This window comes from Oncorhynchus kisutch, linkage group LG8, assembly GCF_002021735.2.
Source record: "Oncorhynchus kisutch isolate 150728-3 linkage group LG8, Okis_V2, whole genome shotgun sequence".
NCBI classification, from domain to species: Eukaryota; Metazoa; Chordata; class Actinopteri; order Salmoniformes; family Salmonidae; genus Oncorhynchus; species Oncorhynchus kisutch.
This window is the reverse complement of record NC_034181.2, coordinates 30,884,433-30,897,026: the sequence shown is the minus strand read 5'-3', so window position 1 is coordinate 30,897,026 and position 12,594 is coordinate 30,884,433. Positions and strand designations below refer to the sequence as shown.

The window sequence follows — 12,594 nt, the reverse complement described above, 5'->3', positions numbered from 1 at the left end:
GAGTTACTTGATGTAACTGTAACTAGTCTTGTTATGTGTGTGTATTGCTGTTAATATTAAATAAAGCAGATATCTTTAGAAGAATGTTCTTGAAAGTGGTTCTTTTCTTGCACTGCATTTCAAAGTTAATTTTAAAAGACTGATAATTGAAATGATATAGGCTAATGTTTGCATATACCCTTTGTATGAGCCATCTGTCTTAAATCACACATTTCAACAGCACTACCCACTAACTCTAAGCATTTATAGATGTTCTTGAAGGGCAAACATCCAACAGAGATGTTATTTTGGTAGTATTTGATTGCAAGTACTTCTCTCTACAGCTGAACAATCGAGTGGGTTTAGTGGTGTGTGTCCTTGTCTCCCTCCCCCCCACCCCCTTGCCTCTGATTTAGCTTGGTAACACAATGTTTCAGGAGAGCAGGGATACTAAGAGAGATGTCATAATCAGCTTAGTGTGACACTCAGCCAATGTGAGAGCTAGGAGGAGAGCTTGACATGTCTCCTCTAGTGACAGTTAATAATTCATGACAAATATCTCAGGATTAATAATGAATTGCAATGAGTGTAATGAATTTTCCATGTCAGCCATTAGGTGAACACAGAACTGTTATTGACACAAGCCTTATTGTCTGATGACTAAAATCACACAGCAGCAGTCTGCCAGCTTATGTTCAAATATGGAATTAGTATATATATTGTGTCTGTGCTTGGAGATTCTGCCAACACTGTATACAGGGACAACACTATTGGGATTTCATCATTTGCAATTACTGTGCATCAACCATGGCAGAGCACATAATATCTAGTTAAATAAATTATTCCAAATCAATTTGCAGTTTAGCTACAGAATATTTCATTTTTTAATTATTGTACAAAACCATGTCCTACCTGCCAAGCAAGAAAAAACAAATGAAGAAATACTATTCAAATGATCACATTTTAAAATGCACAAAGACCACCTATGCTATGTTTTACTCTTAGATGTACAGATTTGGTTTCCAGTGAGCACAGCTAGTGTGAATTCACTGTTTGGTGCCACCCCGAGGACGATTGCTTGATACCATCTTCACTCATGCAACATGAATAATAAGGCAGTATTGTACAGAGCAAAACGGTGGCTGAACCATTGTCAGAGGTTATTGGATATGTTCACAGGTCAACATTAGTCAAACTCAAACTAAACATAGATCATTTAGGAAGATTAAATGTGTGTGTGTGGGGGGGGGAGTGTTGTGTGATTGAATACCTGAACATTCTTGGCCTTCATTGGTTTATGGAGCTTGGCAGTCTCAGACCTATGTGCTTCAGGCTATTAGACAATAATCAGTCTTGTGGAAGCATTCTCTGCCTCTACAGTGCCCAGGGCTCTCACCTAAACAGAATAGGGTAAAAACACAGCTTAAACGACACAGGAGCATACACACACACGCACACCATTAACTTTGCTAGCACAAGCACATCCATTGGTTCTTACAAAACCAACCATGCTGAACATCTGCATTGATTGGCTATAGAGGCAAAGACATTAAGTGACAGCTGGCATTTTCAGTCCAATGAAAAAGAACCCGAAAAGAGAGTGGGAAAACAGTAATTGACATGTATTCAACATCATTCTCGCTGCACAATACCAACACATCATAATACATGGAATTCAGCAGAGCCCCACCATAAACAGATGAATATATTGTGAAGGTGTTGCTATGACAATGACTACTCAGACTCGCCTGCACCAGACCCTTCTGTCACAATAAAGGGCTCTGGCCTGCCCCTGGAGATTGCACTATTTATGGAGAGTTTTAGTCTAGGGAGAGAAAATGCTGCACATTAAAACTGTACATGAACACTGAAACAGAACCCATATCTTTATTACCCCATGTTACAGGGTACAAACAGCTCTCAAGCACGCCTGAGAAACCAAATGGTGCAATGAAAATAAAATCAGGGAATAAAAGTGATAAAATGCATAAAAAATAAGTGAACTTGCATTGCATTTTACAAAAAATTCGTTAGTTCATGATTTTTGAACAATTCACTGTAAAGTGCTTACTGATGATTTGAGTTGAGGAAAGCATGTCATGTCCCTTTGAATAATCATACACATTACAATTACACATAGAGATACAGCAATAGCCCCTCAATGGGCAAGCAATTACCAACCAGAAGACATAGGCCACATTTCATGTATTAGTCCTTTAATAAGATAACTGCTTCTTTAATTTCCTTGTTAATGGTAAGAATTACCAAGAAGCGAGAATCTTGCACTGGTTGCCAGAACAATACCAATTACAAATGCTGGTGTTGTCACCCTACAGTTTCCTTCTCTCTTCTTGTAGTTACATGCAATTCTCAGACATACAGTATTAAAACCTCAAGTCAAGGGCATCCCTCCAATCCTCTTATTGACTGGAATCCTTGAACAATATGGGCGGGAATGTGAGGAGGAGAGGAGCTCTAGTATTCTGGAGGAGTTTGGCTGGAAGGTTGAGGTTGGTGAATCCCTCTGGAACTTCCTCCGGTCTCCTCCCCCTCCTTTTCTCTCCTCACCTCCTTCCCTCCTGGCGTGGGGGGGGGGGGGGGGGGGGGGGGGGGGGGGCTGGCCTGACAAAAGCAGGGATCTGTCTGGCTGATGCCTGCCTTCCTACAGGTCCTGAGGATCCACTGTTGTTCATTTCGCTCTCATTAGGAGGCATAGAAAATAAAAAAAGAACCAAAAAAAAACCTGGGGGTAGAAAATTCTCCCCCTGAATCCACCTAAACGGATATCCACCCACCCGCCCCAATCATAACCATTAAAAAAAAAGGTAAAAACAAGGTCTACTGCAGAATGGCTTTACTCCTCCCAGTCTGTAGGAAGCTGGAGCCCCTTGGAGTTGAGGTGCGGTTGGTGGTCTTGCGGCTGTTCTGTCGTTTCTGAATGATCTTGGTGGCCGAAGGTTTCCGAGTGTCAGGCTGTCGCCTCCCCTGGGGGCCCCTCCACTTGCCCCTCTTCCCCACCCGGCCCTTTCCGGCCCCCGCTGGTCACTTGCGCGAGTGCAGTGTGTCCTGAAACTTGGTGCTGGTGTAGCGCACGTGGAAGCCCTTCTTGTTGATGGTGTCATCAGAGCGGAACTTGATTACAACGGAGTCGCCGGCAGAGTAGATCTCCTCAGGAGGCTGGGGGAACAGAGGAGAAAACGCAGATGAAGTTAACCGCTGTCGCCTTCTGGCACTCCGACTGCACTTCAATTAAAACCAAATGATATCTCATAGATCCAGACTGAGGGGGCTGTAGGGTAAGGGAGGGGAGGGCTGTTGGAGTGAACAACTGCCCCTTATTCTCCAATAAGTTTAGTCCAATATGTCTAAAAAAATATGTCTAAAAAAAAGGGCTTGATGGAGGAAGTGGCCCACTTGGTACTGTGAGCATTATATGTCCTCCAGCTCCTGCTAGCACTGATTTACAGGACCAGGCATCAGTAGAGTAGAGACACAGGCTTATTACTGATGTGTGTTAAATTAAATCAAGCTGTTCCTTGACCTACGGATTTAACGCTTCAACTCCCCAGTGGCCTCATTGTTTCAGCCCCCCCCGCCCCCCCACCCCCCCCACTGTAGCCTCAGCCTCAGCGTCAGCTGATTGGTTCGGTTACAGCTCAATGCTGGAGACCATGATAGCCTTTCACAAGCCAGCCAGGGTCCGCTCTTATCAAGCTCAGCTGCTACTGAAGCAATATACTCCAACCCGGTGGAACACATCAACTTTAACAAAGTGATTAAAGCCGGAGAGCGGAGTAGTAATCTTCAAAACTTTAACACTCAGACACAGTGTGAAAGGTTATTTTTCAACTGCAGAGCTAATTTTACACAATCTCTGAAAGTGTTGTTTTTACACAGCTGGTTCAACAAAGCTAGACCTGAAAGAGAGAATACCGATATTATGACAGTACATCGCTGGTGCTACAAATACTGTTGGGCAGAAAAAGTCCTTCAATAGATGAGACTATCAGTGAGTTTACCCCAGAGCCACAGTAGCGTCCCAGCCTTGGGGACTTGGTATCGACACCATCAAAGAGCTCCATGTAGTCGTAGCCACAGTCAGCCTCCTCCTCAATCTCAAAGGTCTGGAAGATGAGCTCCACCCCGTAGCCTTTCTCAGCAGCGATCACCCACTGGCAGTCAGACGCACCGGGGTAGTTATTGTCCCCAAACTGAGCATGGGAGTACAGGTCTTTGGTCTTGACCTCAGCCTTAAGGCGACCTCCACACTCTGGAGATAATAACAAAAAAACATCCATAGATATCACTCAGAAGGAACTAACCAATAACCTTTGAGGAGAAGCCAGTGCAATAAATCTAGCCATACAGTGGACTCTAAGTTGTGAGTCTAAGTTGTGTTGGCGGTAATATACCTGCTGTGTGGGAGGCCTCGAAGCCCTTCTTCTGGACAGAGTTATCAGAGAAGAAGCGGATGAACATCTTGTTGGCGCTGGACATGATGGGAGAAGGCTCCTTAGTGCCACAGAAGCGACCCAGACTGGGGGCTTTGCCGTCACGCCCGTCGTAGATCTCGATGTGGTCGTAGGCGCACTCCAGATGGGCCTCCATGTCGATCTCATTGAAGGCCTGAGACAAAGCATGAGGGGAGAGAATGAGATCAAATAGGGAAAGAGGATTGCAGGCATGTTTTACACGAGCTAGAGTATGAAATACAATGGTTCCCTATTGGCGGAATAACCTTTAGAAACCCATTGGAACGAAGACACATGCAATCACTTTTCATTGGCTGAGCCCAGTTAACTATATTCAAAAAGCTGAGATATGCACAACATGCCATGGATGAAGACAAATGGTATGAATGTGACAGAAGGGGGAGCCATTCATGCTTAGGGGATTGTCAACAGAGGCTGTGATGCTCAGTACAGTACAGTATAAAGTCCTCAATGATTTCCACAGTACATTCAAACCCCCATTCCCGCAAACACAAGCATACCAAGAGCCACACACATGCAATCTGTATGTTAGAGAGTTAGAGGGGAACACATACGATTTTGATGCGATGGCCTGCAGTGGTGGAGAGCGCCCAAGTGCATGCCTTCTTGCTGGGGTATTTATCTGGCCAATTGGGGCTTGTGATGGTGCCAGTCACACTGTTCACAACGTGATCACAGCCGGCTGCAAAAACACATCCACAAAGTTAGCATCCTCCTGTATCATCAGTGCTCCACACAAGATAATGTCCAAACCCCACTCAGGGGCTGTTGTTCTTGGCACATGGTAGTGTTTCCTCGCTCACCCCCACTCATTGCAATAGGAAGTCATCCCCCTAAATCTAACCTCTAGAGCTCCAACCCGCATAAAATAAATGAACCCAGAATCAATGTGCCAGTGGGTCTCAGTTTCAGTGTGCAGGTGGCCGATTAGTACCTTCTTTGCAGTCGTGTTTGTTCTCGTGCAGCATAAAGCCACTGCGGCACTGACAGCTGTAGCTCCCGAAGGTGTTGACACACTCATGCTGGCAGCCTCCATTCTCCTTCGAGCACTCGTCTTTGTCTGGGGACATAAAGGACACTACCTTGATGAACGTTTCTCCCACACAGCCATAAGCACTCAAGCACACTTGTGGTGTCAAATTGATGAACCTTCACTCATACAGTGCCTTGCAAAAGTATTCATCCCCCTTGGCGTTTTTCCTATTTGTTGCATGTAAATTAAATAGATTTTTATTTGGATTTCAGGTAATGGACATATACAATGTTGTTATACATGTACATATTGTTTCAAAAAATACAAAAACAGAAAAGGGGTACGTGGGTATGAATCCCCCCCCCCCCTTTGCTATGAAGCCCCTAAATAAGATCTGGTGCAACCAATTACCTTCAGAAGTCACATAGTCACATTAATTAAATAAAGTCCACCTGTGTGCAATCTAAGTGTCACAATCTCAGTATATATACACAAATGTTCTGAAAGGCCCCTGAGTCTGCAACACCACAAAGCAAGGGGCACCACCAATCAAGCAGCACCATGAAGACCAAGGAGCTCTCCAAACAGGTCAGGGACAAAGTTGTGGAGAAGTACAGATCAGGGTTGGGTTATAAAAAATATCAGAAACTTTGAACATCCCACAGAGCACCATTAAATTCATTATTAAAAAATGGAAAGAATATGGCACAACAACAAACCTGCCAACAGAGGGCTGCCCACCAAAAATCACAGACCAGGCAAGGAGGGCATTAATCAGAGAGGCAACAAAGGGACCAAAGGTAACCTTGAATGAGCTTGCAAAGCTCCACAGCGGAGATTGGAGTGTCTGTCCATAGGACCACTTTAAGCCGTACACTCCACAGAGCTGGGCTTTATGGAGGAGTGGCCAAAAAAACAAGCCATTGCTTAATGAAAAAAATAAGAAAAACATGTTTGGTGATCGCCAAAAGGCATGTGGGAGACTCCCCAAACATATGGAAGAAGGTACTCTGGTCAGATGAGACTAAAATTGAACTTTTTGGCCATGAAGGAAAATGCTATGTATGGTGCAAACCCAACACCTCTCATCACCCTGAGGATGTTTTTCATCGGAAGGGACTGGGAAACTGGTTAGAATTGAAGGAATGATGGATGGCGCTAAATACAGGGAAATTCTTGAGGGAAACCTGTTTCAGTCTTCCAGAGATTTGAGACTGGGATGGAGGTTCACCTTCCAGCAGAACAATGACCCTAAGCATACTGCTTAAGCAACACTTGAGTGGTTTAAGGGGAAATATTTAAATGTCTTGGAATAGCCTAGTCAAAGCCCAGACCTCAATCCAACTGAGAATCTGTGGTATGCTGTACACCAGTGGAACTCATCTAACTTGAAGGAGCTGGAGCAGTTTTGCCTTGAAGAATGGGAAAAAATTCATGTGGCTAGATGTGCCAAGCTTATAGAGACATACCCCAAGAGACTTGCAGCTGTAATTGCTGCAAAAGGTGGCTCTACAAAGTATTGACTTTGGGCGGGTGAATAGTTATGCACACTCATGTTCTGATTTTGTTATTTCTTGTGTTTTACAAAAAAAAATATTTTGCATCTTCAAAGTGGTAGGCATGTTGTGTAAATCAAATGATACAAACCCCCCAAAATCTATTTTAATTCCAGGTTGTCAGGCAACAAAATAGGAAAAATGCCAAGGGGGGTGAATACTTTTGCAAGGCACTGTACACACAGAAACAGACTCCTGGAGGGAAAGACACACACACAGTGTCAAAGGCTCACCTGAGAAGAACTGAGCTTTGAATCCCTTCTTGGAGACGGTGTTGTCTGACTTAAATTCAATGCGCATGTTGTTGTACTGAGAGGTGATGGCCTCGGGTTTCTCAGCTCCACAGAACTTCCCATGTAGCCTTGAGTCTGCAGAAAGCCCACTGCGCACCTCCACATAGTCATATTTACACACCTGGACAGAGAAACAGCAGGTCATTACAACATGAAACATTAAGGGAATGTAATTCAAACTTGTACAAATATGTTGGACAGGAATATATTACAAACAGTCTGTACTCTATGACAGACAGGAGGACAGCTTCATGATGACACCACTAAGGCCCATGGGGATAGAACAAACCCAACCCGTGCTCAGTCATAACAACCCCGGTACTCACGTCATTGCCCTCAGTCTCAAAGACGTCAAAAAGCAGGGTGATTCGGTACTGTGTGGGTGCCACCAGCTGCCAGATACAGTTCTTATTGGGGGGGTACTCTCTAGGCCAGCCTGGACTGGTGATGGAGCCGTTCAGCTTGGTGATGAAACCTCCACAGGCAGCTACACAGACAGAGGAGAGGGGAGGAGAGAAGACCAGGACAATGGTTAAGATGTGCTTAAACTTCATATAGTTATAACGATATAATTGTGTATATAAAAATGTGTATCACTGACAATTTGTGCAAAACATCTAACTGTAGTATCAGAATCATTTTTATTACCCATATCGGTCAATAAAGGTCAACACAATTGGCTGACCTGCTGTTTTCACAAGCAACCTACTGCTGATGGTCTCCGACAGGCTTGACAGTTACGCAATATCATGTTCTGTCGTATTAATGAAAAGTGTGGTAGGGTTTTATCCCCAAAAAGCTTAAAAACACAATGCATGTCATCCAAAAAGGTTAAGCTGGGTATTAATAAACCATTGAGGATAATGTTATAACAGACACCCTACTTTATTTTCACCAAAAACTTAAACATGCAGAAATGTATGTAATCCAAAAGGGTTAAGCTCGATAATTATTCAATGTTTGAGGAACATGTAATAGCAGGCCTCCTCCTCTAGAGGCAGACAGTGGTCAGGTTTGGTAAAAAGAGCAATGAAAAGGTGAAGCTATAAACCACTGCATCAGCACTTCTGTCTGGTTCTAATTTACAGGTGATCATCTAATTAGGATGTTTTTAACACCTGCGTTGGGCTCTGATTACCTGTGATGTTGGATTGAATTTTGGTCGGGTGACTGCATCAAATTACAACCCCATTTGGTGGCAGAAATCCAAATGACAATCCAATGACAAATCTCTGGCGGTATGTTTTCTAGCTACTATGTGGAGCAACTGGACTTGGTGTATTTGGGTGGTAGTGATTAAATAACAGCAGTGAACTGCATTACTATGTGACCTGCAGTAGAGGAGACATTATTGAGCAGGCTCTGGGCAGCATTCTGCTGTACTCACCCTCACAGCTGCGCTTGTCGGCAGCCAGCTCGTAGCCCGGGTCACAGGCACACTTGTAGCTGCCCAGTGTGTTGACACAGCGTTGCTCACAGCGACCATTGTCGGGCTTGGAGCACTCGTCCATCTCTACAACCACAACAACAACATGTTACCTTTACATGGCCTCGCATCTCAACAGCCTACAAGACACAAATGATGAATGCTGCAATTTAACTATCCTGAAATAAACACAATTTAACTAAATCAATCATGACGGAATTACTCTCAAATTACTCAATTTGACATGCTGCTGAGAAATGTATTACTATGGAAATCACGCTGGTAATTTCTACAACGAGGGTATATGCCATCATGTTCTTTTCTATAGTCCAAACCCTTGAGATCTGACCTTTGAAAAAGTTGGCTGCGAAACCAGCCTTGTTGACAGAGCCATCAGACACAAACTTCATCCACAGCTGGTTGGAACTGGTCTTGATGTCATCTGGCTTGTCGTAGCCACAGAAGCGTCCCAGCAGTGGGCTGTTGTCTGAGTTCCCATCCCTCACCTCCAGGTAGTCATAGGCACAGCTGTCATGCCTCTCAATCTAAGGAAAATAGGAGACAAAGGGACCGGGTTAGTAGAACTTCAAGTCATTTTCATAATCAAAGGTTGCAGAGGATATGGATGTAGCGGCAGTATGCAAATTAGAAAGCGGGTTGGGGGAGTTAGGGGGCCCCCCTGAATGAGAGATGAGTGCTGCTAAATGTAACAAAAGTCTAACTTTGGGGGGGCTAATTTAACCAATTTCCTATTTGTTTACAACGTAATTGTGTACTGCTACAGTGGTAAATATACAAATAAAAGCTTATTCCAAATTAAACGAACACCCCCATCTCTCTGTCATGGTTTAAACTGGTTTCAGTTGGTTCAAGTTCTTTCAATCACATTCATTTCTTCACTCTGCCTCTGTCTTGAGCTATCGCTAGCAATCTTGCAACATTGTTCTAACTGGGCCCTCAAAAGTTTACCTTGCCGATGAGCTTGGGACAGACACAGCCATAGTTCAGCCCCTTTTCAGGTGTCCCGACTTTTTTTTAACAAAAAATGTCAATTTGTCAGCAAGACACATCAATTAATTCAGGCTACAAGAGTGGGCCTAATAACAATTGGGGTATTTTGCAACAGATTCCCTTCATCAATCGCGGGTGCACAGTGCTGTAATTATTTTGCAGTGGAAAGTGTGCAGGTGGCCTACTTTTTGAAGTTATTTGTTTGACGATCAGATGAAAATAACATCATGCCACATAAATAACATTTTAACAATCAGTCCCATGAAAAAAATGGAGACCCCCAATGTCATGGTATGATTCACAGTCTGTGTAGCACTGTGTAAAAATGTGCTACTGGATGTGGAGGGTATGAAAATAACAAAGGCTCGTATTTCTTACCTCAAAGGACTGGAAGGTCAGGCCGACGTGGTAGCCCTGAGAAACACTGATCTTCCATATGCACACCTTGTTGGGACGATAGTCGTCTGGGTAGTTAGGAGACTGGATCTGTCCATTATCCTTCTTCACCTCCCCTCCACAGATGGCTGAATGTCAGAGAACATGCAGTGATGTCATCGTTATCTATCATCCTCATCATCATTACCACATTTCTCTCAAGGGGTATTGTGTTTTGTTTCATCACAATGTTGATTATTTAAAATGATTCCTATATTAAATACATCATGCTCTACAGTCTGGATATAATGTTGAGCTGAAAATCACCTCGGATCAAAATCTGATTAATGCAGAATAACGTGCTCTACCCATTAGCATGGAGGCAGCCAGATGTGGGGATTTGACAGAATCACTGAGCTGTTTTCAGGCACGTTGTTCAGTCTGTGACCCAGGTGCCCAGTCAGTCAGCTGAGCTGTGTTGTTATGGGTCTGCTGGGGATTGGGCTCCGGCTCTGGCCTTACCTTCATACACAGCGGAGAAGCCCTTCCCCACCCAGTTACTGCTACTGCGGAACTCGATCCACAACCGGCTGTCAGTGGAGAGGATTGGTTCAGGCAGCTTATCCCCACAGAAACGACCTGGAACACACACACACCAGACCATCTTATCAGACTCCAGAACTACTTTTTTGTCCAGACAAACTTATTATATTAAGTTTATTTTCAGCATAACTGTACCGTAGTGTAGTGCACGTATGGAACTATATCTTTCTTCTAATAAATCCTGACCTTTCAGAGGGGCTTTCCTGGAGTATCCATCTCTGATCTCGACATGGTCGTACCAGCACAGGTGACTCCTGTACAGATCCATGGAGGTGAAGTTCAGGATGATCTTAAAAACCAAGAGAGCATGGTTACAGACCTGGTACAGTGCGGCAGGTAGCCTAGCAGTTAGTGTTAGGCCAGTAATCGAAAGGTTGCTGGTTCGAATAACTGAGCCGACAAGGTGAAAATAATCTTCCTACGTGCCCTTGAGCAAGACACTTAACCCTAATTTGCTCCAGGGGCGTGGTACTACTACAGCTGAACCTGTAAAACAACTTATTTTCCTGCATCTATCCAGCGTATGTGACAATAAAACATAAATACAGTACCATTCAAAATTTTGGACACACCTAGTCATTCAAGGGTTTGTCTTTATTTTTACTATTTTCTACATTGTAGAATAATAGTGAAGACATCAAAACAATGAAATAACACATATGGAATAATGTAGTAACCAAAAAAGTGTTAGACAAATCAAAGTATATTTTTGGATTTTAGAATCTTCAAAGCAGCCACCCTTTGCCTTGAAGACAGCTTTGAACACTCTTGGCATTCTCTCAACTAGCATCACCTGGAATGCTTTTCCAGCAGTCTTGAAGGAGTTCCCACATATGCTGAGCACTTGTTGGCTGCTTTTCCTTCACTCTGCGGTCGAACTCATCCCAAACCATCTCAATTGGGTTGAGGTCAGGTGATTGTGGAGATTATAATACATATAATACACACACATACATATACACACACTACCATTAAAAAGTTTGGGGTCACTTAAGTCCTTGTTTTTGAAAGAAAAGCTACTTTTTTGTCCATTAAAATAACATCAAATTGATCAGAAATACAGTCTAGACATTGAAAATAATATTGAATTAATATTGAAAATGGCTATTGTAGCTAGATACGGCTGGTTTTAATGGAACGTCTACATAGGCGTACAGAGGCCCATTATCAGCAACCATCACTCCTGTGTTTCAACGACACGTTGTGTTAGCTAATCCAAGTTTATCATCATTTAAAAAATGCTGATTGATCATTAGAAAACCCTTTTGCAATTATGTCAGCACAGCTGAAAACTGTTGTTCTGATTAAAGAAGCAATAAAAAAAAACTGGCCTTTAGACTAGTTGAGTATCTGGAGCATCAGCATTTATATAAAACATTTTCCCGAGTCCAAACAGTTTCAACATGAGAAGAACAAAACTCCAGTGCTGACTCAAAGGGATCATATAGATCATCATCTAAGATTACATTATCCAGAGGTATCACTATTAAGCCGTGATAAACAAAGCACTTCTCCTAAGACTGATCCAAGTTTCTATGTCAGTCAGTTTTCCAAGGCCTCATCATGCCTCCCACCTTTTCCCCTGGCGTGACCGATATTCTCCAGATGCAGTGCATGTAGGCTGAGTATCCGTTGGGGAAGCCAGGAGAAGAGAAGTTCCCACTGCTTTCCTGCAGACTGTCTCCACATCCTATCCACACAGACAGACGGACAGACAGAGAGAGACAGACGGACAGAGAGAGAGAGAGAGAGAGAGAGAGAGAGAGAGAGAGAGAGAGAGAGAGAGAGACGGACAGAGAGAGAGAGAGAGAGAGAGAGAGAGAGACACACAGAAGGACAGAGAGAAACAGAAGGACAGAGAGAGACAGAAGGACAGAGAGAGACA

At 43.5% G+C, this 12,594-nt stretch overlaps 1 protein-coding gene across 1 annotated transcript in view; it reads right to left on the bottom strand.

Moving 5' to 3' along the window:
- Positions 1-1,586: 1,586 nt before the first annotated feature.
- LOC109895878 (bone morphogenetic protein 1-like) overlaps positions 1,587-12,594 on the bottom strand; it is a 50,863-nt gene continuing 39,855 nt past the window's right edge. The window contains exons 8-20 of the mRNA XM_031830100.1: positions 12,284-12,399; positions 10,896-10,998; positions 10,629-10,745; positions 10,110-10,255; positions 9,070-9,265; positions 8,682-8,807; positions 7,621-7,781; positions 7,235-7,415; positions 5,407-5,532; positions 5,027-5,154; positions 4,392-4,605; positions 3,999-4,249; positions 1,587-3,156 (exon numbers count right to left, since the gene is read on the bottom strand). Coding sequence (XP_031685960.1) covers positions 3,022-3,156; positions 3,999-4,249; positions 4,392-4,605; positions 5,027-5,154; positions 5,407-5,532; positions 7,235-7,415; positions 7,621-7,781; positions 8,682-8,807; positions 9,070-9,265; positions 10,110-10,255; positions 10,629-10,745; positions 10,896-10,998; positions 12,284-12,399 — 2,000 coding nt within the window. The 3' untranslated portion in view covers positions 1,587-3,021. The remainder of the gene's footprint in view (positions 3,157-3,998; positions 4,250-4,391; positions 4,606-5,026; positions 5,155-5,406; positions 5,533-7,234; positions 7,416-7,620; positions 7,782-8,681; positions 8,808-9,069; positions 9,266-10,109; positions 10,256-10,628; positions 10,746-10,895; positions 10,999-12,283; positions 12,400-12,594) is intronic.